Source organism: Peromyscus leucopus, chromosome 2 (assembly GCF_004664715.2).
Source record: "Peromyscus leucopus breed LL Stock chromosome 2, UCI_PerLeu_2.1, whole genome shotgun sequence".
Lineage (NCBI taxonomy): Eukaryota > Metazoa > Chordata > Mammalia > Rodentia > Cricetidae > Peromyscus > Peromyscus leucopus.
Window position 1 is genome coordinate 131,154,874 of NC_051064.1, and position 27,588 is coordinate 131,182,461.

Genomic DNA, 27,588 nt, shown 5'->3' on the forward strand with positions numbered 1-27,588 from the left:
CCATGGCAACTCAGTAGACCAGGCTGGCCTCAAACTCAGAGATCCACCCCGCTCTGCCTCCTGAGTGCTAGGACTAAAGGTATGTACCACCACTACCCAGCTGACCACAGCAACTCTTACAAAGGAAAACATTTAATTGGGTGGTTCACATACAGTTTCAGAGGTTTAGTCCATTATCATCATGGTGAGACATGTGGCCTGCAGCAGACATGGTGCTGGAACTGAGAGTCCTTACATCTTGACTCAGAAGCTACAAGAAGCAATCTGAGACACTGGGTGGTATCTTGAGCATATACAAGACTTCAAAGCCCACATCCAGAATCACGAACTTCCTTCAACAAGACCAAACCTACTCCAACAAGGCCACACCTCCTAATAGAGCCACTCCCTATGAGATTATGGGGGCCAATTACACTCAAATTACCACAACCAAAAACCAAACCAAAACAAAAAATCCTTTCCTCCCTAAGTTGCTTTTGTTTTGTTTTGTTGAAGATAGTAATACAGATAAACTCTTCCACTAATTTTTAAAATATTTTATAATAAAGAAAATTTGGAGATTTACTTCTGGAGAAAATAAAAATAAGTAATTATTTTGAGATATGACCTAGAAATTGTGTCTAAAATAATTGCCCTCTCTAGTAAATTGAGACTTTTTAGTTTTGTTTTTGAGACAGGTTCTTGCTATTCAGACCAAGCTGGCCTCAAACTTGTGAGGCCTGCCTCTAAGTGTACTTAGAAGCATGCATCACCTCATCTGGCTGCTGAAATTCAGCTCGCTCTCTCACAAACTTGGGTGCACACACATGAGTGTTTGTATATGCCTGAAATTTAATGTATTTATCTCTCCTGTCTAGGGCTTCTAATGGGAGCCACTGTTTTCTTTATCCATGGCCAATGGGTCTCTTACATCTAAGATAACTGATTCTACAGCTATCTACTCTTCAAAGTGCTTAGTATGTAAATATACAGATATAACTGTTTTTAATTAGGTTATCATATAATCTCCAAATCAAGGAAAATTCATGCATCTTGGGTTTTATCCCCCAGTCATGATGATGGAATGATCAGTCTTGTCTGGCTAACAGTTTGAAAGGAAATTCAGATCCCTGAAGAAGAGGGAAACCTCACACTTAGGCAGTATGGGCTACAATAGTCCTCTGGTTATTGAAATCTATTCCGTTTCTCTAAAGGAAATGAATGTGCCCAAGATACCTGACAGCACATTGTATTTCTTCCCTAAAGCTGAAGATGTACTTACTGGAAAGTCACAAGGAAATCCTGGCAATTATACAGTTTGTCTTTCTCTCACCAAGCATTATTAATAGTCTTTTGATCAAGGATACATTTGCCATTTCTGGCAGAATACACAGTGAAACACTGGAAACAGATTAAAACGATTACACTCACCCTCGGAAACTGTAGGCCCCAAATAAACTCTTTCTTCTATAAACTGCCTTGGTCATGGTGTCTTAGCACAGCAGAAGAAAAGTAGCCAGGACAGCTATGCAAGCTACATTTGTGTAAGAATACTTAGTGCCACAAGGCAACAAAACTGCCTATCAAAACACCTGTCAAAAGTATCCCATCATTAACAATGTGAGACTGCAGTTATAGTTTAGGAATGAGGACAAGGAAAGATCTCACAGGTTCCTCACATATACTGTTTTTATCTTGTTTTAAGACCCAGCCTTGCCTCAAACCTATAATCCTTATGCCTCTGTCCCCAGAACTGGGATATAGAAGTGTGCCACCAATCTAGGCTTGTGATCCCCATCAATACTTTTGATTCAAAGTTGGTTGAATCCATGGACATAGAGCCCATGGACACAGGGTCAACTATAACAGAAATGGAATTTGAATGAGTCTGTCATATGCCCTTATAAAAATATGCCCTATTTTCTATCCCTGAGATACATGATTCTTTGTACTAAAAAGCAGAAAGAGCAGGTTGCCTACAGGCAGCGGACTCATGTTGTTCTACCCTAGCAGATGCTCCAGATGCAGACACAAAAGTGCTCTACTTTCTGCCCCGAGACTGAAGCCCAGGCCTTGTGCACACGAGGCCAAGCACTATACCACTGAGCTTTCCTCTCGACTTCTGTGCCTGGATTTCTGACATGAAGCCACAAATGCCCAAAGGGCATATCAAATCCATCATCAAGTTCCATCAACCCAACATGACACTTAAGACAGAATGAGTCCCAACTGAATGTCTGTCAATAAAAGAAGAAAATAACATAACCCTGATACTTGGAAAGAGCTGGCTACTCAATCACCACATAAGAGAGTGAGCTTATTACCACCCCGTAGAATGTTCTCCCCATTGTTTCAGGCTCAATATTAATCTCTTTCACAACTTCAGCTGTCTAGAAAGCAAGGTGAGATTGTCAATCCATGAGAGGATGGGCAAAATGCCAAAAAAAAAAAAAAAAAAAAAAACCCGACAAAATGAAAGCTCTTCTTTATCTTTATTCCTCTCTACAATTTTCTCCAGTGAATAGCATATGACAATAATACAAGCAGAGAAGTTAGTGCTTCATGCTCTTTATCTTTTGGGATCAGAAAACATTTACGAACACTACATTGCAGGCAAAAATGGATCCAAGGATGAATGAAAAACAGTTCTGTCAATCAAATAACCAGAGTCTGAAATATGGACATCCTCTCCACTCCACAGATGAGGAAACTAAGAGGAAAATCCAAGTGATTTGCCCAAATCAAGAAACTAGTAAATGGCAGAGCTGGGACAGAATTCACGTGTTTACACAATAAGATTTACTGACTGCCCACTACATCTCAGACACCGCACTACGCCCCGAGCCAGGTGAATTCAAGGAAGTCTCCTTCCTTCTTCACATGCTGCTTTAATTTGTTCCCAACTGTAGTTGTAGAGGGCTCCACTGCTCACCGGCAGCATAGCTATCTTACATTTAATTGTTCAAATAAAGAAGTCAGCAGCCACTGTATTGGGCTGCACAAACATGGTAAAATATAAAAACACATTTGGCTGGGTGGCGTGGCACATAACAAAATATCATCCATCCCCTAGCAGCCTAATGTAGGATGACTTCTGTGAGTGCTGTCCTAGGATACAGTGTGATGTTGCCTCAAAAACTGAAAATGGCAGCAGGCTGGCTCAGCAGCCACCTGGCTGTAAGCTCGAGGGCCTGAGCTCAACCCCTGAACCTCCCCCACAAAACGCCAAATGCAGTGGCCCACACCTGTAATCCCAGCACTCCTGCCTGCAGTGTGATGGGAGGCAGAGACAGGAGTCATCTGGAAGCTCACACCAGCCTGGAGTATGCAGACAAGCAGAAATAAGAAACAGCATAACTAAGGTGGAAAAAGAACTGCCTCCCCAAAATTGTCCTCTGACCTCCACATATACACCATGATACCCATGAGTGCCAATAATAATAAAAACTAAAAATACGTATTTGTGTAGATGTGTATGTATGTGTGTATACATGTATGTCTGTGTGTGTGTATGTATGTATTATGAGAGTGTGTATATGAGTGTGTATGTGAGTGTGTGTATTGTTTTGGGCTCTGCCCTTGTTTCCAGCAAAGACTCCAAAAAAACATGATTATCTGAGTAAAAGTAATACCTTTTATTAGTTATGAGAAGCCCCCTTTGGTGTTTATGCCAACAAGGTGACATCTAGATAGTCTCTGGATGGGGATGGTCACAGGAAGGGTCAAGTGATTTGAGCGTTGGACCGTTCAGCCCCATCCATCGAACTGCTGCCACAGGGAACGGAGGAGGGAGTGTGGAGGGCACCTCAGAACAACCCTGCAGAGACCTGAGAAGCTCGGGGCTGCTGAGGAGCAGGTAATGCTGGGTGGACGTTGAGAGTGCACTGACTCCTCACCCCACTCTACTCACACCTGTCCTGTGTCCCTTCCATCGTCTGTTCCTGAACTTCTCATCTCATCAGAAACCAGCAAAAGTAAGAAAACTGTTTTTCTGAGTTCTGTCAATTTGCACTGTGGTGTTTGGGGCATTTGTTTGTTTGAGACAGAGTCTTGCTGTGTAGCCTTGGCTGGCCTGGAACTCATTATGCAGATCAGGCAGACTCAGAGATCTGTCTGCCTCTGCCTTCTGAGTGGTACTGGGATTAAAAGTGTGCCTGACCATGCTCTGCTCAATGGTTTTTAAAAACAAGGTATCCAGTAGCCCAGGCTGGCCTCCAATTCATTATGTAGACAAGGCTGGCCCAAATTTCTAATTCCCCTGCCTTTATTTCCCATGTGCTGGAATTACAGGTGTACACCACAACTGGTCTACTCTAGCAAATTACCAAGGTTAAGGAGAGGGTCATGGAAACCTTCAAATTAGAACTGACTGGTCGTCTTTAGGGGCACCTGAGGGATGGCAATCTTGTGAGACAGAGCCCTTTAACAATGGGATCTGATATTAATTTGTGGTTGATAATGTCAGAAGTGAATTGAAAGTTGTTGGATATCTTGTTGGGTGTCCAGAGGAATGAAAATCTGGTTTGTGTGAGAAAAACCAATGAGAACAGTTCTTTAACATTACCACCAGCACATAAAGTTCTATTGAGTAACACCAGAGTGTGGTGATATTTTATTTGTGCTGAAATATGGTGATATTTTATTTGTATGTTAATAAATAAAGTTTGCAAAATAAAATAAAATAAATAAATAAAGTTTGCCTGGAGATCAGAGGAAATAGCAAGCCGTTTTAAGTAAACACCAAAGTCAGGCAGTGGTAGCACATGCCCTTAATCCCATCACGTTGCAGGCAGCGTCTCTGTGTGTTCAAGGACACACTAGGGATCAGCCAAGCTTGGTGACACATGTCTTTAATCCCAGTGCCAACCATAGAGACCTGGAGGTCTGTACAGACAGGCAGTGACAAGGAAGTGAGGTAGCTGGGCTGAGAGCCAATGAGAGGGCAGAACAGCAAGGCAATAAAAGCCTGGGTAGACAGGAAGTTGTGGCATTTTGGAAGTTACAGAGCTGGTGAGGTAAGGAGGTTGGTGGCCATTCCTACTTCCTTGGTCTCTAAGGCTTTCACCCCTATATTTGGCTCTGTGTTTTTATTTAATAAAACCACTTAGAAATTCGGCTACACCACGGTCAAGGCCAGGGCGGATGGGTCAGTGGGGAAGGTGCTTGGCACCAAGCTTGATGCCCTGTGTTCAAGGCTGGACCCACATGGTAAAAAGAGAGGGTCCCCAGCTATACGCTGACCTCCACACACATGTTACGGCATGTCCCCAAGCCACATCTGCACACAGAGAACAAACAAATGAATGGGAAAAAGACTAGTTTTGATCTAGATACCAAGAAGAGGTCTTCAACTCAACAGTGGTTAAAGAGAAAGTAACTCAAGTTAGCATCTCTCTAAACTAAAGCTGTTATATTCAGACCACCGCGACCTCATTGCTCAGTCCTTCCAAGGTGGGACCTAATGCTATCCCACCTTGGAGAAGCTAGACACACTATAGGGAGTCACTGCTCAAGTCATGCACCAAACGGACAGACTCGAGATGCTAGGATTAAAGCTCACAGTTCCCACCTAATTATTTGGCTCCCTGAGCTCTCGCTGTGAATCTGCCACAGCTGTCAGACTGACAGATCCACTTGTAAGCTGTCAGCCACTATCACAGGCATTATCTGACAGGGAACAGACACAAGTGAGGTGAAAACTGACTGCTGAAAGGTAGCAGGCTTTTCATCTCCACAAAGTCCCCAAAGTGTCACATAAGTGCCCACAGGAAATTGGCACTAGCAGCCATGGCGAGTACATTAACAAGAAAATCTGTCTTTAGGCAGAAAGAGGTGTGAATCCTAGAGGGTGGAGTGAGCGCCACCTCACAAAGTCCCAGCTAGCATAAAACAAGGAACTTAATTACAGCTGCTGACTGCCAGCTTGAAGACCACTGGTAAGCCACTTAACGCAAAGATGAAATACACAGCACAGTGGTCTCCTCGGCTAACAGCACAGCTTTATGAGCCACAGATCGACACAGCCTTCTGACAGAAAAAAATATAAAAGACTCCAAAAAGTGAAAAATCGTTCTCCTACGTCTCCCTCTCTGCAAGTCAACTACCCACAGGAGGACACTGGGAGGAGTCTGTTCAATAGTCTTCCGAACACACTAGATCCCTTCAAATACAAAGACGTGGGTACATGCTCTTCAAAAGGGCGAGGGAGGGCCACGCCACACAAATACTCCACACCTGGTTTTTTCTTTTTTTCCTGAGACAGGGTTTCTTTGTGTAGCTTTGTGCCTTTCCTGGAACTCGCTTTGTAGACCAGCCTGGCCTCAAACTCACAGAGATCCGCCTGCCTCTGCCTCCCAGTGCTGGGATTAAAGGCATATGCCACTACCGCCTGGCCACACCTGTTTTTTTTTTTTTTGGTTTTTCGAGACAGGGTTTCTCTGTATAGCTTTGCACCTTTCCTGGAACTCACTTGGTAGCCCAGGCTGGCCTCGAACTCACAGAGATCCGCCTGCCTCTGCCTCCTGAGTGCTGGGATTAAAGGCGTGAGCCACCACCACCCGGCTTCACACCTGGTTTTTTAAATTCTTAGTAATTTAGATATCTTCTCATGTCAAAAATTGAGATCTGCCTTGTTTCATGTATTTTTTGTGGTTTGATTTTTTGAGACAGGGTCTCTCACTATGTAGCTTTGGGTAGCCTGGAACTCACTCAGATTCCCCTGCCTGTGCTTCCTGAGTGATAGGGTTAAAAGCGTATGCTACCATGTTTGGCTTTTAGTTTTAAGTGGTTTATTTTTATTACTTTTTTTCTGGTTTTTCTTTTCATTTTGTTTTTTTTCGAGACAGGGTTTCTCTGTGTGGCTTTGTGCCTTTCCTGGAACTCACTTGGTAGCCCAGGCTGGCCTCGAACTCACAGAGATCCGCCTGCCTCTGCCTCCTGAGTGCTGGGATTAAAGGCGTGAGCCACCACCACTCAGCACTTATTACATGCTTCTCCTAACTTTTATGTCTATCTGGGGGACACTCATGCGGAGGTCAGAGGACAACTTGCAAGAGTCAGCTCTCTCTCTCTACCATGTGGGGTCAGGATATTGAGCTCAAGTCCCCGGCTTGGCAGCAGGTGCCTTTACCCACTGAGCCATTTTACTGACCCTGATTTTGGTTCTGTGGCAGGGTCTTGTAGTCCCAGCTGGTCTCACACTCACTGAAATACCTTTGTCATAGACCCCTAGGAATTAAAGGCATGAGCTATGATGTACAGCTTTGATTCATAGAGTCTAAAATTCATTTTTTTGAACCATGTGGTCCAGACTAGCTCCAAGTTCAGTCCTCCTGCCTTAATCTCTCTTGTGTCGTCTGTGGGAACGTGCCACAGTACCTGGCGAGGCTCATTTTCTTTTCCTTATCAGGTGTCTATTCTATTACTCTCTGCTGCATGCCCTGAGTCAGGGTCTCTCACTGAACAGGAAGCTTGCAGTTTAGGTCAGATAGGCTGGCTAGTGAGCTCTCAGGATCCACTGTCTCTGCCCTCCAATGCTGGGGTTATAAGAATGTATGCCATGCCTGGCTTTTTATGTGGGTTCTGGAGATTTGGGCTCAGTTCCTCAGGTTCTTGGTGCCGTTTCCTTGGCTCCTTGTTGTTGTTGTTTTGGTTTTAATTTCTTGAGACAGTCTCAGAGACTACGCTGTCTTTGGCTGCCCTTTAACTTCTCGCATCCGTCCTTCCTCCGCTTCCTGGGAGCTGAGATTACAAGCAGGGGCCACCAAATACCGCTAAAATGCTTCTCCAGTCTTTCTTAGGAACAAACATCATTTAGTGCTCAGTTAATAGAGGCTGGTAAGCTTCAGATCAAGGCACACACACAGTGCATATACACACATACTTGCAGGCAAACACTCATACACATAAAACTCTTCATCCCTATTGCTACACTGAAACTAAAGTAAAATAAGCAACTATCTGAAAATTTTAAGTCTCATAGTGAGAACGTGGTAGGGCCCACAGTAGAATGAGCGCAATGGAAGAGCTGGATTCCCCGTTATGGGCTCCCACCTTGCTTCCGACAGCCTGGGATTTTGATAAAGGCTCCATAGTCTGTCACCATAGCAACCTATAAAGACAAAATAAAAAATCAATGTTGCACAACCGAGAACCAATCTTTCCTCGTCCTATATTCAACAGAGGATCTCAGGTAATGCAGGCTGGCCTCCAGCTCACTGTGTGGGCAAGGCTGAGCAGGAAGTTAAACGGCATTCTTTCCAGAGCCTTCCATCCCTCCACCTCAAGCAATCACTGTTTTGGCTTCATCACAACAAGACAAAAGGACTCAATAAGATGCCCACTTGCTCTGATGTTCACTAACATTTCAGTATTCACTACATACAAACACTTCAAAACACCCTCATGACTGTACAGGGTTGATATTGTCATTCACATGTGACAGATAATAATGATGCATGGAGAGATTACCCAGGTCCAGAACTCCTGAGTAGTAGCCCTGGAAGCTGAACTCAGTCTAAATCACACAAGAGCTGTTCCTGGATCCTTCTCATGATAAAACTGTAAGGGCTAAAGGCAGTGTGACTGCTGTGATGTCTGACATCCTGGTTTCTCCTGGCATCGACTAGGAGTGTGCATGGGAACATCCCGTGTTGCAGGTGAGACAAGAGAGCGTGGGCTTTGCAGTGGATGGTGTGGCTTCTAACTTTGCCATTTCCTACCTGGAGCCTAAACTCCATTTGTTTCCATTTGCTGCTCTAGGTAGCAAAAGATAAACATCACGTGCCTGGCACTGGAGTCTAGCACATGTTGTACATTCAACAGTGTATCATTTTTGATAACTTATAATTCAAGACGATGAAGTACAGAGAGATTAGGGCTGGTAGAATCAAGTTGGGGGCAGAATTGGGGTCCCTGGAGCAGATCCTCCTGCTTCACAAACATGAGCATTACTCACTTCAATATTAGATGGTATAAATTTTTTTAGAATTTCATTCCCCGCTTTATTTATCATTGTTTATTTCTTATATTTTTAGTGTTTTGTTTCAATACAGGGTCTTACACTGTAGCCCAGGCTGACCTGAAATTCATGGCAATCCCTGGGCTCAGACTCCCAAGTGCTGAGAATGTATGCACAAGCCACTATAAACTGGCTTTCTGCGTGTTGCTGTTGTTTTGAGACATGGTCTCAATGTATAGTTCTGGCTGGCCTGGAACTCATTATGTAGATCAGACTGGCCTTAAGTCAGAGGTATGCCTGCCTCTGCTTCCTGAGTGCTGGGATTAAAGACATTCACATTTAAAAAGAACGTTTTATTTCTTTTATGTGTATGGTATAGATGTTTGTCTGCATGTATGTCTGTGTACCATGTGCTTGCAGAGCCCACAGAGGCCAGAAGCAAGTATTGGATCCTGTAGGACTGGGGTTACAGATGATTGTATGACACCACGTGGATGCTGGGAATCAAACCTGGGTCTTCTGGAAGAGTGGTTAAGAGTGCTCTTAACCACTGAGCCATCTCTCCAGTCAGATGCATTTTTTAAAAAACACTTACTTAGTGTTATGCATACACACACATGTGCCATAGTATGTGTGTCTGGAAGTCAGAGGACAGCTCACAGAAGCCAGTTTTCTCCTCCCATCAGTTAATTTGAGGGCTCAAACCTAGGTGGTCAGGCTTGGTGGCAAGTGCCATAACCATTGTGTTATCTTGCTGGCTCTCTACTCATTTTTAAATGGGGACATAGGGACAGAATGCCTGAACTAATTCTCTAAGACACACCATGAAGGAATGGTTATAAACCTCAAGTTCTGTACTCCTGAGGTATACAGACGAACAAGCTATGAGAAAGTAGGATCAAAAAGTTCCAAAACAAACAAGCAAACAAAAAATAGTACAATTATCAGATCATGACAAAGGTGGAGCCAGAAGGGCTTTAAGAAAGATATTTAAGGGGCTGGAGAGATGGCCCAGTGTTTAAGAGCAGCTGTTGTTCCCAGCACCCACACAGTGGATGACAACCATCTGTAACTCCAGTTCCTGGAGATCCAGTGCCCTCTTCAGGCCTCCAATGGCACTGCATGCCTGTGGTACTTACACATGCAAACAAAACACTCTCACACATAAAATATAAATATAAATATTTTTAAAAAGGAAGATTTTAGATATTAGCTGGTCCATCAGGCACAGTGGTGCACACCTGCAGATCTAACATGAGGATATGGGGAAAGGAGAACTAGGTATGAGGCAGGAAGATTGCCATGAGTCCAAGTGTATGGGCAGAGTGAAATTCTAACTCAAAAACAAAACAATGAAGACATTAGCTGGTCCAATCCTGTCATTTTTCAAATGAGAGAAGTGAGGACCAGAGATAAAAAGTAATTAACCAAGTTCACAAAACAACTTGTTCTATGTGAAAATGGTCCCCAATGAAGAAGTAGTTCCCTTTTAAAAAAAAATAATTTACATTCACTTATTTTAGAAATGAGTGTTTCACCTGATGTATATGCCTGGTGCCCAGACAGGTCAAAGAAGGACACTGGATCACTTGGAACTGGAGTTACAGATGACTATGTGCCACTATGTAGGTACCAGAAAAAAAAAAAACAAAAAAAACCTGTGACCTCTGTAAGAGCAGCAGGTGTTCTTAACCGCTGGGCCATTTTTCCAGCCCCAACACTTTCTATTTTTAATAAAAATAAAAGCAAATGTTTCCCTTCTGTCTCACCTAAAGCACCTTGATTGACATTTGCTCTAGGATTCCAAAGAACAGGTTAAGCAGTCTCACACTGTATGACATTATTAAGGAGCACAGTTATCTGAAAAACTTAACAACAGCATCTGGAAGTTAGAGCCCAAACCACCTTGCTGCTGTAAATTAAAGCAAAATAACTTCTCAGTCCTGAAGCTCCTGGGTCACATTATCGTCTTTAGAGGTAATAACAGACCTTAATTTTGCCTCTCCCAAAAGGAAAGGGTAATGTGCTTCAGAATAGATGCATTCGACTCTCCAGTAAGGAAAAGGCATTCCAGCACCAGGTGTTTCCATTCCTGTCTCCTAGGTGCACTCAGAGTTGAAATGAACAGGATGGCACCTGCCATAGATGAGCATACAGTCTTCCTGGGGTCTCAAGAATAGTCACTCAAATGACTCAGGAGGTAGAAGTGGGAAATTCAGTAATTATCTCAACTGAAACTCAGGCCTTGGGTAAAATTAATTTCCATCTTTGGATAGGAGCCTCCATTGGCCTTGAAACTTGTTCTCTTCATAATGTAAATGATGAGCCTGAGGCTCAGAGTTCCTAGTCCAAAGTTAGAGAGCAGCACGTCCAGGCACAGAGCAGACATTTTTAAACTTTTTCCAGTGATATTCCCACCTCGCCAACACTAATTCCTTGCAAGCATGTCTTTGTCTGTGGCAAGTCTAAGACAAACCCTAGCTCCCACTGCTATCCTCACACCCCCACCGTGTTTAATAGATGCTGGCAGCGAGATCTCAGAGGACGAGAAGCAGTGGATACTGGCTTCTCATCTATTCAGTCTGCACACTGCTACCATCCCTGCTCAGCCCATAAAGAGATGCATCCTAGTTTCTTCAAGGACAACCCGTCCTACCAGCTGGAGGCACAGTCATATTCCAATATTTATACAGCAGCCAAGTATGCTAGGTACCAAGCCAGAGTATGAAATAAAAACAGCTTTTAAAATATAGATGCCTAACCTGTTTTTGAAAGAATATGGGGTGCCATGATAAATCACTACAAGCAGTTAGTGAAGTAAAAACTATTAATGTGATTAATGTTATAACAGAAGCATGCAAACACCCTGATCTACCATCTACCTACCGTTGCACTCACTTAAAACAATCGCTCATGCAGCTTCTGGTTCCTCCATATGTTTCAGTGCAATTGTAAAACCCCAGCTAGAACTCGGCAGAGAGCAGACTTAGATTTAGGACTGCAGCCTCATCGTTCATTTTAATCAATGGGTGGTTACATAGCTTCTGAGAAGAGTCTACTTAGTCTCTAAAAGGAGTTAGTTTTACGGAGATATTCATAACACAGACTCTGTGTGTGTGTGTGTGTGTGTGTGTGTGTGTGTGTGTGTGTGCGCGCGCGCGCGCGCACGCACACACACACACACACTTCAAGAGTTTGATTCTTTTTTTTTTTTAAATTTGTTTGTTTGCTTACTTATTTGTTTTTAGATAGGGTCTGACTGTGTAGCTCTAGCTGGTCTAGAGCTTACTACGTACACCAGACTGGCCTTGAAATCAGAGTTGAGGCTGCCTCTACCTCCCAAATGCTGGATGAAAGGTTGAGACACTACACCTGGCCATTGTTTTCAATCTTAATGTAACTGGTTCTCCATGTAAATATTAGCTGATAAACTCACTCTGTAGACAGGTTGACCTCAAACTCAGAGATCCACCTGCTCCTGCCTCCCGGGATTAAAGGTGTGCACTAACTACCACGCCTGGCTTGCTTTCTCTTTTAATCGGTTTGTTCAAGACAGACTCTCACTTTGTAGCCCAGACTGGCTTGAACAGGATTGGATTCCCTTGCCTGCACTTCTCAACGGCCAGGATTACAGGCATGCATAAGTTTGTCTGGATAACATACATGTCCTCTTATGCCACGTGTTGCTGAAAAAGCAATCAGAACTATGATGTTCTTCAGCACTCTGGAGGGAAGGGAAAGGAATCGAAAGTTCACAAGTTCCAAGCTGGCCCAGGTTCCACAGCGATGTCTAGACTGTCTAGTCTATTGTCAACACAGCACAAGCTGCAGTTATTTGGGAAGAAAATGCCCCCACCAGACTGGCCTATGGGGCATTTTCTTGATTAATGATTGATACGGGAGGGCCCATCCCACTGTGGATGGTGCCACCCCTGGGCAGGTGGTCCTGAGTTGTTTAAGAGAGCAGGTGAAGCAAGGCATAGGAAGCAAGGCAAAAGCAGCGTCTTTCCCTGCCTCTGCTTCAGTTCCTATTTCCAGGCTCCTACCTTGAGTTTCTGTCCTGACTTCTCTTATGGACTGTAATGTGGAAGGTAAGTAAAAGAAACTCTTTCCTCCCCAGGTTGCTTTTGGTCATGGTGTTTATCAAAGCAACAGAAATCCTACGAGACAGAGACCAACCTAGGATACGTAGTGGAGACCCTGTCTCAAAAACAAACAAACAAACAAACAAACAAACAAACAAACAAAAAGAGGTTAGGTGTGGTGATGACAAACACCTTTAATCCCAGCACCCAGGAGACAGAGACAGGTGGATCTCTGCGAATTTGAGGCCAGCCTGGTCTACGGAGTGAGTTCTAGGCTAGCCAGGACTACAAAGTGAGACCCTGAATCAAAAAAATTATTTTTTGAAAAGCTGTGAAGTTCTCTCTTCCCTCAGACCATCCTTAATGGCAACACATAAAAAACACATATTAGGCCAAGTGTAGTAATTCATGCTTGTAATTCCAACATGTGGAAGGCTGATACAGGAGGACTGCTGTGAGTTGAGGCCAAGGCTTGACTACAAAGTAAGTTTGGGACCAGTCTAGGCTACACAGTAAGACCTTGTCTCAAAATCTCAAAATTAACCAAAATCAGGGCTGGCAAACGGCTTAGCAGGGACAGTGCTTGCCACCAACCCTAACCACTTTAGCTGAACTCCTAATCCCCCTGCCTCCGTCTCCTCAGGGCTAAGATTTCAGGGTTGCACCACCACTGTTTTTGTGGTGCTGGGGACAGAACTCAAGGGCCTCCTGAATCCTGGGCAAGTGTTCTACCAACTCAGCCACGTTCCTAGCTATGATCTGTTTTTGATATCTTATTTTGGGTGCAGTGCATGAACAGATTGGAGAGAGGCTGCAACAGAAGCGGCAAATTCCAGTCAGAGCCAAGCAAGAGATGAAGAGCCTGGACTAAGGGGTGGCAAAGGCATAAATAAGCATGTAGACTAGAGATATAATTAGGACTCTTGGAGGAACTAAAGAGGGAAACGCAAGACCAAGTCAAAGGATGAAATCAAGTATAAGACCAGACTCCTAGCTTTGGCACCAAATGGGTAACAATTCCATCTGCTAAACTGGAAAAAGACTGGTTAAAAAACCTATTTTTTTGGGGGGGGGGGGGGAGTTTAAAATCTAAGTTAGAGATGCTTTCAGGCACTGATGAAGGTGTCAAGCACACAGAAGTCTGTAAGGTATAGTGTACCATGGGGCCCAGCGGCCTTCCCATTTGAGAGTTTCATGTGGACAGGAGAATAACCCCAGATGCTTTCCTCCCTCAGGAGGAAAATGTTCTTAATACACTCTACAAGGTAAGTTTCAAAGTGCACAACATACCTCTCCTTGAAAAATAGTATAGAGTGCAGGCAAGTTTTCCATGGTCTCAGGCCTTCCTGAATTCATCCTTAATATTCTATGGCTCCTCCATCTCTCTTCTGCTAAAGCTAATTCAAATGTCCTTTCAGAAAGAAACAACAATTAGAGCGACATCTGTATGCAGAAGAAACGTGGGACTTGGGACATGGCCCAGTCATTAAAGAGCCTGCTGCAGAAGCACAAAGACCCGAGTTCAGATCCCCACAAAGCCAGGCGCAGAGGCACACGTCTGCAACCCTGGGGTAGGGACAGAGAGATCCCAAGAGATCACTGACCAGATAGCCTAGCCAAATGGATGAGCTCTAGGTTCAATGGGTGTGGTGGCTTAAATACAAAAGGCCCCACAGGCTCAGGGAGTGGCAGTAAAGGAGGTGTGGCCTTGTCAGAGGAAGTGTGTCACTGGGAGGTTGGGCTTTGAGGCTTCAGAAGCTCAAGCCCGGGCTCAGGTCTCACTGTCTCTCCTGCTGCCTGCACATCCGGATGTAGAATTCTAAGCCAGGCAATACTGCCTGCCTTTAATCCCAGCACTCAGGAGCCAGAGCCAGGCAGATCTCTGTGAGTTTGAGGCCAGCCTGGTCTACAGAGCAAGATCCAGGATAGGCACCAAAAAACTACACAGAAACCCTGTCTCGAAAAATTTTAAAAAAGGAAGAAGAAAAAAAAGATGTAGAACTCTCAGCTCCTACTCCAGCACCATGTCTGCCTGCATGCTGCCATGCTTCCCACCATGATGATAATGTACTAAGCCTCTGAACTGTAAGCCAGCCCCAGTTAAATGTTTTTCTTTATAAGAGCTGCCATGGTCACGGTGTCTCTTCACAGCAAAAGAAACCCAAACTAAGATAGTGGGTGACTGTGTCTCAAAAGGTAAAGAGCCCAGAAATGGTGGTGAACACCTTTTTTCTTTTTCTTTTTTAATTTTATTTTTTACTTTTTGGTTTTTCCAGACAGGGTTTCTCTGTGTAGTTTTGGTGCCTGTCCTGGATCTCACTCTGTAGACCAGGCTGGCTTTGAACTCACAGAGATCTGCCTGGCTCTGCCTCCCGAGTGCTGGGATTAAAGTCATGCGCCACCACCGCCTGGCTTGGTGGCGCACACCTTTAATCCCAGCACTCAGAGGCAGAGCCAGGCGGATCTCTGTGAGCTTGAGGCCAGTCTAGTCTACATAAATGATTTCCACGACAGCCAAAGATACATAGTGAGACCCAGTCTCTTTTTTTTTTGGAGCTGAGGATCAAACCCAGGGCCTTGAGCTTGCTAGGCAAGCACTCTACCACTGAGCTAAATCCCCAACCCCGAGACCCAGTCTCAAACAAAAACAACAAGGTAAGGTAAAGAGTGATCAAAGAAGACAACTAAACTGACCTTTGGCCTCTACACACATTCCCACACATGCATGCACTCACATACACCTTCATGTGAACACACACACACACACACACACACACACACACACACACACACACACACAATAATGAATGGGGCTGTATATGGAGCTCAGCGGAAGAGATGTTCCGTAACATACAGCATGAGACCGTAAGTTCATCCCCAGAAACACCAAGAAAGAGATGTGTGGACAGTCCATGTATAGTCTCCAAAAAGTAATATCATTACAACACACCATGTACTGTCCTGTCATCCATATCTCAGCATTCTAATTGTGGGCACTTGGGAACCTGCATGTCCCTTCTTTCTGATTTGTTACTTACCCAAAGTCATTAGGTACTGGAATTTCAGTTTAAGTAGAGGTTTTTTTGTTTGTTTGATTAGTTGGTTAGCTTTTCTGGGATGTTGTCTTTGCTTTAATTTTAAGTTTATTTGTATCTATTTGTGGATGTGGTGTATGGGCATGCCTATATATTGGTTTGTATACCCACATGTGTTCAGGGAGGCCAGAGATGTCAGGTTCCTGTTCTGTCGCTCTCCATCTTACTCCCTTGAGACAGGGTCTCTCACTGAACCTGGAACTAGGCTGGCAGTCAGTAAGCCCCAGTAAAACCCTGTTTCCTCCCCTATAGCACTGGGTTTATACAGACAAGTAACATGGCTGGCTTTTCTGTGAGCTCTAGGATTTTGAACACAGGCCCTCACATTTGAACAGAAAGTACCCTTACCTGCTGAACCATCTTCCTAGTCCAGCTTTTGGTTTTTGGGTTTTTTTTGTTTTTTTATATATATATTTTATTTTACAATACCATTCAGTTCTACATATCAGCCATGGGTAGCTTTTGGTTTTTGAGACAAAGAGTTTTCCTATGTAGCTCAAGTTGTCCTTGAACTTGTGCATCTGCCTCATTGGTGCTGGAATTACAGGCATGTGCTACCATGCTTGGTTTTGTTCAGGGTAGTTTGTTTGCTTGTTTATGATATTAGATATCAGATCTAGAACCCTGCATATGCTAAGCAAGACTTGACCACTGAAGTGCATCCCCCACCACCGTTTTGAAATGTGGTCTCACTCCATTGCCCAGGCTACTTCTAGACTCCTGCTGCACTCCTATGATGGAGCAGTCTTCCCACCTTAACCTCCCAAATAACTACTACAGAGATGGGCCATCACACCTGGGTGGTTTCATTCTTTGTATCACTACTGCTGTTATTTGTTTGTCAGGGAAAGACTTCTGGAAGAAAGAGTACGTGTGCCTAGATCTGAAAAACAAGAAACGTCTCAGGCCGGTGTGGTAAGGGATGTTTTTAATCCCAGCATTTGGGAGGCAGAGGTAGATCTCTGAGTTTGAGGTCAGCCTGGTCTACAGTAAGCCCTAAGCCAGTCAAGGTTATACAGTGAGACCCTGTCTCAAAAATGAGAGGTTTTTAATTCTAGCACTTGGGAGGCAGAGGCAGGCAGCTCTCTGAATTTGAGGCCAGCCTGGCCTACATAGTGAGCTCCAAGCCAATCAAGGTCATACAGTAAAAAAGGAAAACTCATCTCTTTTTTATTTTACGTATGTGTGTGCAGATGCCACAAAAACTAGAAGAGAGCATCAGATCCCCTGGAACTGGAGTTAAAATTGGTTGTGAACCACCCAATGTGGATGCCAGGAACTGAACCCTGATCCTCTGAAAGAACAACAAGAGTTCTTAACAGCTAAGCTGTTTCTCCAGCCTCTCTATGTGCTTTTAATTTAAAATATACACCTTTGGGAGCTGGTGAGATGGCTCAGTCATAAAGTGCTTGCCATGCAATTATGAAAACCTGAGTTCCGTCCCCAGCACCCAAGTAAAGAAGCTGGGCACAAATGTGCAGGCTTGTAGTCCCAGCACCCCAGAGGCAGAGACAGGAGGGTCCCTAGGGCACGGCAGCCAGCAAATCTAGTGAATCAGTGAGTAGCAAGTTTAACGAGAAATATTGTCTCAATAAAGTAGAGGGCAATTTAAAAAGACCGCCGATGTCAATCTCTCATCTCCAAACATACATATGCATGCACACCTGCACACAAGAGCATAGACACACAAATAGAAATACACAGGATGGAGGTTAATCCGTCCATTCTTGAGAAATGCCTCATAAACAAGTTATTTTTAAGTTTATAGTCTGACTGAATCCCGCCTCTTATTTCCCAGCTATGTGGTCTCATCCCCAGACCTTCCCTTCTTCTTGCCCAGCATCCCTGCCTCACATGCCAGGACAGGTGTTATTAATTTGAACTCTATGGTTCTATTAAGAGACCTTCATTAATCCCTACACTTGAAAAGCTAATTAGTGGAGTATAGAATCGGTAATAGCACTGGGACAGCTAAAATGAGGACAGACATTGTAGTTCCTCTTAATTCTTAGTTCCTTTCCACACAAAGTCATGGAAAGAGTGATAGATGAGGAACTAGATCTAAGTTGTTTCTTGCAAAATTAGGCTGTGAGAGTGTGAGGAGGGCTGGAGAGAGTGAGGAGGGCTGGAGAGAGTGAGGAGGGCTGGAGAGAGTGAGGAGGGCTGGAGAGAGTGTGAGGAGGGCTGGAGAGAGTGTGAGGAGGGCTGGAGAGAGTGTGAGGAGGGCTGGAGAGTGTGAGGAGGGCTGGAGAGAGTGTGAGGAGGGCTGGAGAGAGTGTGAGGAGGGCTGGAGAGAGTGTGAGGAGGGCTGGAGAGAGTGTGAGGAGGGCTGGAGAGGGTGAGGAGGGCTGGAGAGAGTGTGAGGAGGGCTGGAGAGAGTGAGGAGGGCTGGAGAGGAGAGTGTGAGGAGGGCTGGAGAGAGAGTGTGAGGAGGGCTGGAGAGAGAGTGAGGAGGGCTGGAGAGAGAGTGAGGAGGGCTGGAGAGAGTGAGGAGGGCTGGAGAGAGTGAGGAGGGCTGGAGAGTGTGAGGAGGGCTGGAGAGAGTGTGAGGAGGGCTGGAGAGAGTGAGGAGGGCTGGAGAGGTGAGGAGGGCTGGAGAGAGAGAGTGAGGAGGGCTGGAGAGAGTGTGAGGAGGGCTGGAGAGAGTGTGAGGAGGGCTGGAGAGAGTGTGAGGAGGGCTGGAGAGAGTGAGGAGGGCTGGAGAGAGTGTGAGGAGGGCTGGAGAGAGTGAGGAGGGCTGGAGAGGGAGCTTCAGCAGTTGAGCGCATCGGCTATTCTTCCAGTGCAGCCAGGTTCTACTGCCGGCACCCACATGGTCGCTCACAACAGTTTATATCTCCAGTCCCAGGGGATCTGATGCCTTTTCTGACCTCTCCAGGCACCAGGCTTATACATGAAGCACACACATACATTCAGGCAAAAACGTCTGTACACATAGAATGACAACTCTAAAAAATAAGAACAAAAAAATCTGAGTACGAAGAGCTACATCTAAAGCTTTCTTTTCTTTTCCTTTTTGACAGATTCTGGGAGGCAGAGGCAGTGAGTTCAAGGCCAGCCTGGTCTACATAATGAGTTCCAGGACAGCCAGAGCTACAGAGTGAGACCGATTCTAGGGAAAAAATTAGAGAGAAAGAGAGAGAGAGAGAGAGAGAGAGAGAGAGAGAGAGAGAGAGAGAGAGAGAGAGAAGAAAATTCCCCAAAAACTTGTCTATGAGGCATTTTCTCAGTTGAGGTTCCCTCCCCTCAGCTGACCTTATCTTCTGTCAAGATGACATGAAACCAGCCAGGACACTCACACACATAAAATAAAACAAATAAATCTTTTTCAAACATTAAAAAGGAAAAAGACTACCACTATGTAGCCCAGGCTGGCTTCAACTCAAATTCTACTGCCTTTGCCTCCCAAGTGCTGGTATCACAGCATGAACCACATCTGATTCCCTGTGCAATTTGGGGAGAAGGATGAAATAAAGTGCCACTCTAGCAGCCTGGTATGGGTTGAAAATCAGTGTTGCCCAGGCTAGGCTTGATTTTGTAGCAATCCCATCTCAGACTCAGTGTTGGCATTAAGACCATGATCCTCTCTTGTATCCAGTCCATCACCAAATCCTATCCAATTTACTTTCCAGCCATCCCAAGATACTGTGAAACTATCCTCAGTCCCACCTCCAGCTTGGTTCTCACTGACAGTGCTGATCAGAACTACTAAGCATGCTCCCAAAGTAGTCTATTTGCCTCCAGTGAACCTCGCCTCATCTCTCCAATCTCATAACACCATTAAGCCTGAAGAATCAAGCCATCTCCTCCTCCATATCCCACATCCTGGAGGGGAGAGAAAACTTTCATTGGTTTCCTACTAATTTTAAAGTTAAGGCTGCAAATCTTCATGACCTCCAGGTTCATCTTGTACCATACCTCCCTTCAAGCTCTCTCTCAGCACACTGGCCCTTTGTGTCTCTTGGTCATCTTCTTCCCAAATGATAGGACACTAGTGCACACGCTGTTCTGTGCAGAACATTTTGCCTTCCTCTCTTCCCCTAATCAGAACTGTCCCTTCAGAGAGCAACAGCTCGGGTGTCTTTTCCTCTGAAAATCCTTCAAGCTTCTTAGTTATTCATAACATAAGGCATCGCTCTCTTAACTAGTCTTCCAATCAACTGGGGAGATTTAACAATGTTTCCCACACACACCCCAAGAGACACTAAAGCCCTGAGGTTGGGGACCACGTTTCTTCAGTGTCCCCTAACGCTCTGCATAATAAATATCGCTTGTACCGCTTATGAGAAGGCCTGGTACACTAGGATGAATCTTAGATTTCTCAACAAAATTGTACTTTGGAGGAGCCCTCGGATATTTCCTCCACCACTGTCTGTCTGGGGGCATAAATTAAGCCCTTAAAAAAGACGGCTGAACCAGTGACAAAGTCCGCCTCCTCAGCCAAACCTGGCAGTGAAGCCGGGAGACCGGGAGTCGGGCATCATTCCCTAGGAACGCTAGCACAGCGCTGGACGCAAAAGCGGCGTTGTGCAGAACAGCCTGTCAAGGGACAGCGGCCTCAGGGTTCGAGTCCCCCGGCCAGAGAGCTCAAAGCTCCGCTCTAGCCTGCCAAGGGACTACTTTTTCCAGGGGTTCCCCCCACCCCACACGGTAGGGCCGCCAGCTGAGAATGGTGGGCTCAGGCCTATCACCTAGTCCCAGCTTCCAGATTGGAACAGCCACCCGCCTCGTTCCCGCACACACTCACTCGGCGCCGTCTCCTAGCCTGGCATCCGCTTCATCGCCAGGAACGCCAAATCGGCTCCTCTTGTTCTCAACCCACAATGCACGGCGCGTCCAGGAGGGACGCCGGCTTCGCGCTCCAATCCCAGAATTGAGCTCCCGTGGCGTCATCCAGAGGGGACCAATCGCAAGAGCGTATTCAGAGGGCGTTGCAGAAGGGAATGTTGGGATCTGATTGGTTGCTCCCCTCCGGAAGTTCTGGAGGAAGAACTCAGTCGGAGCCAATTGCGAGGCGCCTGCGGCCGGCGGCGCGGTCAGTGGCGGCGCCGAGCAAAGTGGCTACCGCCATGATCGAGCAGCCGAAGCGCAAGGGCCCGGAGCTACCACTGGTTCCTGTCAAGCGGCCGCGGCATGAGTTGCTGTTGGGAGCGGCAGGGTCCGGCCCCGGAGCCGGACAGCAGCAGGCAACTCCGGGAGCCTTGCTGCAGGCGGTAAGTGAGGAGTCATCTTGCTTTCGGCCCTCTGTTCTCCCCCTTTGGACCGTACCGGCGCGGGGGGAACGGAAAGACAGTGGACCTGAAGTTAAAGCAGGTGTGTCTCTAAAGGTGTCCTGTGTACTGAGTCTGTTTCATACTTGTTTCCCTGTTGGACGCCTGTTTTCAGCCTTTCAATCGTCCTGTGAAGTAGCACTGAAGCATTTAAAACCTTGGCTTCAAAATCAAGAGCCAAACTTCCGCATCCTAAATCTTCAGGGATTCAGCATAAAATAAACATTCAGGAAAGTTTATAGAATGGACGAATAAATGAATGAGGGAGAGTGGAAGCAAAGGAAATGAATGAGCCAGGCTCGCTTTGCTACCTGGTACAATTTTTTTTTCTTTTTGTTTTTTTTAATTATTCATTTTATGACAATGAATATGAACATGAAGCCAGCTCGCTTTGCTACCTGGTACAATTTACTTTTCTCTTTCTCTGAATTTGCATTATTAACAATAATTAACATCCGTTGGCTCTTGTGTTAGATGTTTTGCATGTGAAATTTCCATTAATCTTGGTAACAGCCTAAAAGGAACTGTTATTTTGCATACGCGGAAAGCAGACTTCTTTGGAGTCAGAACCTATGCTTCCAACGGCATGTTGTAAAATGTGATCATACCTTCTCTAGTATAGTAAGGAAAATAAATGTGCCTCCTGCCCCAACTCTTTAAATTCTGCTGGTGTGGTCCTTCAAATACATAATAAAGTTAGTGGTGTGGGGCTCTAGTTGCACCTTCCCAGAAGAAGGCTGACAAGAAAATTTTGAGGGAAGGAGTTAGAGGCCAGCCTGCAACTCTGGGCTGTCACAATCTTACTTGTCAAATAAGAATAAGTGTACTACCAATAATCCTGAAATCGCTTTGTTAAATTCCAGTATACTAATTTATTTTTTTTTAACATAGCAAGATCCCTGTCTCCAAAATAAATAAATGAAAAACTGGACACACAAATTTATAATCATCACTCAAGAAGGATCGTGGTTTCTAAGCCAGTGTAGGCTATTATAGCAAAACTCTGTTGAAAGAAAGAAGAAAAATAACTGTAACCACAATCTTTACCTCCTAGTCAGACCATTTTTATGTCATCTGGCATCATTGCAGGAGGGGCTTAATTAGTATTTTTGGTTTTGTCTTTGAATTAAGGATCAGTTATTAATCCAGTAGCCAGGGGAATTTTCAAAACATTAAGTCACATTATTCTCTGCTGAAAACATTGTGTTGGCTATTTCATTCTGAATTTTTAAAAAATCAAATTCTCTGTAATAACTCCCCCCTTTTTTTTTTTTTTACCATGCTCATCTATCAGTTTTCTAGCATATCATCATGCTCAAGTAACACCAACATATGTGTTCTTACATTTTGTTGTTGTTGCATTTGCTGGAATGTTATTCCAAATGCCCACATGGTTAACCATTGGCTCTTTCAGTGGTGCTTTCCTGACCACTGTATTTTAAGCTGAACTACCCTACATTCTGGAGCCCATATTATTTCTTTCCATTGCACACAGCACTAGGTGTTTGGCTTGTTTTTTGTTTTGTTTCCTTTCCCTTTCTCTCACACTTTCCACTAGAATGCAAGGTCCGTTGTCTTATTGAATGCTGTTTCTCCAGTGCCTAGATATGTCAGGTTTACTTTTATCTGTATGTATCTTTTATCCCATGTGTGTGTGGGGTGGCCCTTCTAGGCCAGAAGACATTGTTGGGTCCCCTGAACCTGGAGCTACTGGCACTTGAAAGCTGCCTTGTGTGGGTGCTGGGAACTGAACCCAGGTCTTTTGGAAGAGCAATAAGTGCTCTTAACCACTAAGCCATCTCTGTGGCCCACATGTACTATTTTTAAAAAAAAATAAATAAATACACTGGATGAATATAATCATAGTACATTATTTGCATTCATGGATATTTCACAATGAAACCCATTACTTTGTATAGTTAATACATGATAATAAAGATAAGTTAGTATACTGGGATCTGCCAAAGGGATTTCAGGCTTATTGGTAGTACACTTATTCTTTTTTTTTTTTTTTTTTTTTGTTTTTTGAGACAGGTTTCTCTGCGTAGCTTTGCGCTTTCTGGAGCTCACTTGTAGCCAGGCTGGCTCGAACTCACAGAGATCCGCCTTGCTCTGCCTTCCGAGTGCTGGGATTAAAGGCATGCACCACCACCGCCCGGCAGTACACTTATTCTTATTTGACAAGTAAATTTGTTGGCCCAGAGTTGGAAGAATTGGCAAACCTAGGCTTATTGTCCAAGACCATAATCAGAAACCACTTTGCCAATTCGAGCATAGAGATACACACTTGTAATACCAGCACTCAGGAGGACTGAAAATTTAAGACCAGCCCTGCTCACACTTCAAAAATGTATTTTGCATGATGAGTTGTCCCATGCAGGGTTTTGCAAAGGCTTGGCTGGGTGAGCTAGAGTCTGAGAAACGTTGTTCCTGCGCTCCCAGACCTTCATTTCTTTGGGAAAAAGAACCATGCCAGCAATGAAGGGAACTCGCATGGCGATGGGGCTTTGACAGAATGCAGTGGAGCTTATGGAGCACTGCAGGGAGATGGCAGCTGCCTGAGTTTGAGTGTTGAAGACTCTAAGGAGGAAACATTTAAAAGGAGCCAAATAGGAGGAGAGCTCTGCGAGCTCTGTTAAGATCCTGAGGTATAAATGAGGTCAGCATGATTAAGCGGTCAAAAGTTGGTTGTGGAACAAAAGCAGAGTTAGGCAGGAGAGTACTGTGGTGGGCACACTGGAATGTCCAAGGGCTTATCCAGCGAGAGGCGGGAGTTTTCTGTGGACAGAGGTGCCATTCCCTAACCCAAAAGAAACGCACCGCCTCTAACTTCACAGCGCCCTTTGCCTGTGTACAGTGGCTGCCTCACACTCCTCTCTGGTTTAGGGACCTCCCAGATGTTCCTCCCTTCAAGCCCCAATCATGTTGCTCTCGGGACACGAAGGAGAAGTGTACTGCTGCAAGTTTCACCCCAATGGATCCACCTTGGCATCTTCAGGATTTGACCGACTCATACGTAAGGCACAGTTTTTGAATCTTGAGTTACTGCTCTCTGCTAAAGTTTTTTTGTTTTGTTTTGTTTTTTAACTTTCAGATGCCATAGAAGGCATCAGACATCAGTCTAAATTTGCAAGTTAAATTATAGTGATAATGTGCTAAAACAGGTATCAAAATATTGAGCAGTCATTCAGGTACAACCATAGGTCCATATGGTAAACAAAGAGGAAGGAAACATTTTACTAATTGGGTTGCTTTGGTTGGAGTTATATATTATTCTCTCCTCCTCCCTCCCTCCCACCCCTCCCCCTTCTCCCTTCCACATTCTCCTCCTATCACTCTGATGTAGCCCCAGCTTTCCTCAGACTGGCTATGTAATTAATGAGAATGGCTTTGAAACATCTAATCCTCCTGCCTCCGCCTCCCATTGTTGGAATTAGAGGCTTGTGCTACCAGGAGCAGCTAAAGATGGATTTTTCATGGAGACAGCTCTTGAGAGAGAGCATCAGTTTAGTGACAGTGAGTTCCTGAGAGTTAAGAGGAAAGAGAGAACTCTTCTACTTATGAAGACATGAGACCTTAATCTGTACCTAGGATCCTGGTATAGGAGGGAGAAAGATGGGATCCTATGTGGTGACTCACTTAAATCATCTGCTACCAGGTTCTCAGCTACTCATTAGGAATACCCATATTTGAAAAAATAAGTGCAATTTGGAGAGATGGCTCATCTGTTAGAGCAGATGTTAGCAGGGAGTGTCGGACCTTTAGTCCCAGCACTCAGGAGGCAGAGGTAGAAGAAGTAGATGGATCTCTGAATTTGAGGCCAACCTGGTCTACACAGGCTGGAGGGAGTTCCAGAACAGCCAGGGCTACATAGAGAAACCCTGTCTGGAAAAGAAAAGGAGAAAAAGAGCACTTGCTGCTCTTTCAGAGGACCTGAGTTCAGTTCCCAGCTCCTGACATCAAGTGGCTCATAACTGCCTATAATACAGGTTCAGGGGATCCAATGCTCTCTTCAGACCTTTGAGGGTGTCTGTGCACACACACTTTTGTACACATCAATAAATACTAATCTTTTAAAAAAATAAATAGAAAAATGAAGCTGAGGTGATATAGCTCAATGTTTCTGTTTCCAGGTTGTCTACAGATTCTGAGCATATAAGAAAAAGTATCAACATTTTAAAAATTAAAGCTGAGGGGGGTTGGAAAGATAGTTCCAATACATATATTGCTCTTGTAGAGGGCCCAAGTTCAGTTCCCAGTACCTACATGGTGGCTCACAACCATCTCTAACTCCATTTCTGTGGGATCTAGCTTCCATTTCTGGCCTTCCTAGGCAGACATGCATATGATGCATATACATACTTGCAGACAAAACACTCATACACATTTTATCTAATAGGTAAGCCTGAGAAAATAGCTTAGTCAGTTAGGACCTGAGTCAATTTGCAGAACTCATGTAAAGCCGTATAGACCACCATGTACTTTCATTCTTATCTCTGGGGAGGTGGACAGGTAGACCCCTGGGCCCATCAGCTGGCCAGCCTAATCTGCTTGGCAAGTTCCTGGTCAGTGAAGATATCAGGTGGATGGTGCCTGATGAACAGCACCCACAGTTGTCCTCTCTGGCTTCCATACATGGGCATACATGTATATTCACACCTGAGCACATGAGCAGGTGTGCGCACACGCACGCGCGCGCACACAGGAATTTTAAGTGTTGAAAAGATTGGTCTCATTGGTAGAACCAATGATGTTCCATGGGCATATAATTTCAGAAATATCTTTCTGGTTATTTTACATTAATCTTTCTCTGACTGATGATGGGTTTTCTTCTTAACAGTATTGTGGAATGTCTATGGTGACTGTGATAACTATGCTACATTGAAGGGACATAGTGGAGCGGTGATGGAACTGCATTATAACACAGATGGCAGGTGAGTTCTGCATGGTGAAATGACAGCTGCTTCCATACTAAAGCTCAGCATCCTTTATCCTGCAGCCCTCAGTTTTGCCTCTTGAGAGACTGTCAAGACTACTATGTTTTGAGCCGGGTGGTGGTGGCGCACGCCTTTAATCCCAGCACTCAGGAGGCAGAGGCAGGTGGATCTCTTGTGAGTTCAAGGCCAGTCTGGTCTACAGAGCGAGATCCAGGACAGGCACCAAAACTACACAGAGAAACCGTGTGGGGGGTGGGGGGGAACTGCTATGTTTTGGCGGGGCAGAATGGTATAATCCTATTATGTTAGCACTGAGGAAGCTGAGGCAAGAGGATCACATCATCATTTATCTTCTAATATGCCAGTACTCAGACCAGTTTTTTTTTTTTTTTTCCTTTATGAGACATAAGTCTTTTTTTTTTTTTTTTTTTTTTTTTTGGAAGACAGGTTCTTTATAGCCCTGGCTGTCCTAGCTCTGTACACCAAGCTGGCCTCAAACTCACAGAGATCCACTTGCCTCTGCCCAGTGCTAGGATAAAGGTCTGCACCATCATGCCTGATGACATAGAGCAAATATAATTTGAAATTAGCTCTAAAATTTTCATCATGTGGCGCATGTCAGCTCTCAGAAGGCAGAGGCAGGCAGATCTCAATGTTCAAGGCCAGCCTGGTCTACATAGTGAGTTGCAGGGCAGCCAGAGCTAAGTATTGAGATCCTATCTCTCAAAAACAAAACAAAAAAACCTAAAAAAATAAAATGTGTATCTATTAATTGTGTGTGCACAATGTGTCTGTGAGGGGTGCATATGTAGAGGTCAGGGCAGCCTTGTGGGGCTAGTTTTCTTTGTTCACCTTTAAGTGGGTTCTGGGAATCAAACTGGCCAGTGCCTTCATCTGCCAAGAGATCTCACACGGCTGACAGTAGCTATTCTTATCATGAAAGTAATACACTCTATGTTAACAAAAGGCAAATAGATGGAAACGTTGTCCACATTTTACCTCTCCAGTTACTGCTTATGTTGTACTCTTTTCTGAAGTCCCTTTCTACCAAAATTGTTGAGTTTTGGCATATCCGTTACGTAAACGAGGTTTACAATCCTGTCTACTGATTTGATTTGATTTAACCTATCTGTTATAAAAATTAAAACTTCATGATTTTAATATATATATACTAAATTTAGTTACAGAATTTAGTACACCAAATTCTACAAATTGACTCAGGTCCTAACTGACTAAGCTATTTCTCAGGCTTACCTATTAGAT

General features: G+C 44.6%; 2 protein-coding genes across 6 annotated transcripts in view; one reads left to right on the forward strand and one right to left on the reverse strand.

Moving 5' to 3' along the window:
* Zcchc17 (zinc finger CCHC-type containing 17) overlaps nt 1–20,972 on the reverse strand; it is a 48,685-nt gene extending 27,713 nt beyond the window's left edge. Inside the window, exons 1-3 of one of the 4 annotated variants that reach the window (XM_028887573.2) lie at nt 20,866–20,972; nt 14,314–14,434; nt 8,032–8,089 (exon numbers count right to left, since the gene is read on the reverse strand). In XM_028887573.2, the coding sequence (XP_028743406.1) occupies nt 8,032–8,089; nt 14,314–14,379 (124 nt within the window). In that variant the 5' untranslated portion in view covers nt 14,380–14,434; nt 20,866–20,972. Of the gene's footprint in view, nt 1–8,031; nt 8,090–14,313; nt 14,435–20,865 lie in introns of those variants that run through there. The other 3 variants (XM_028887574.2, XM_028887578.2, XM_028887579.2) reach the window with 3 other exon arrangements.
* Nucleotides 20,973–21,118: 146 nt separating this feature from the next.
* The window catches only part of Snrnp40 (small nuclear ribonucleoprotein U5 subunit 40), a 34,714-nt gene continuing 28,244 nt past the window's right edge, over nt 21,119–27,588 (forward strand). The window contains exons 1-3 of one of the 2 annotated variants that reach the window (XM_028887634.2): nt 21,119–21,331; nt 24,275–24,404; nt 26,229–26,322. In XM_028887634.2, the coding sequence (XP_028743467.1) occupies nt 21,188–21,331; nt 24,275–24,404; nt 26,229–26,322 (368 nt within the window). In that variant the 5' untranslated portion in view covers nt 21,119–21,187. The remainder of the gene's footprint in view (nt 21,332–24,274; nt 24,405–26,228; nt 26,323–27,588) is intronic. The other variant, XM_037202975.1, reaches the window with a different exon arrangement.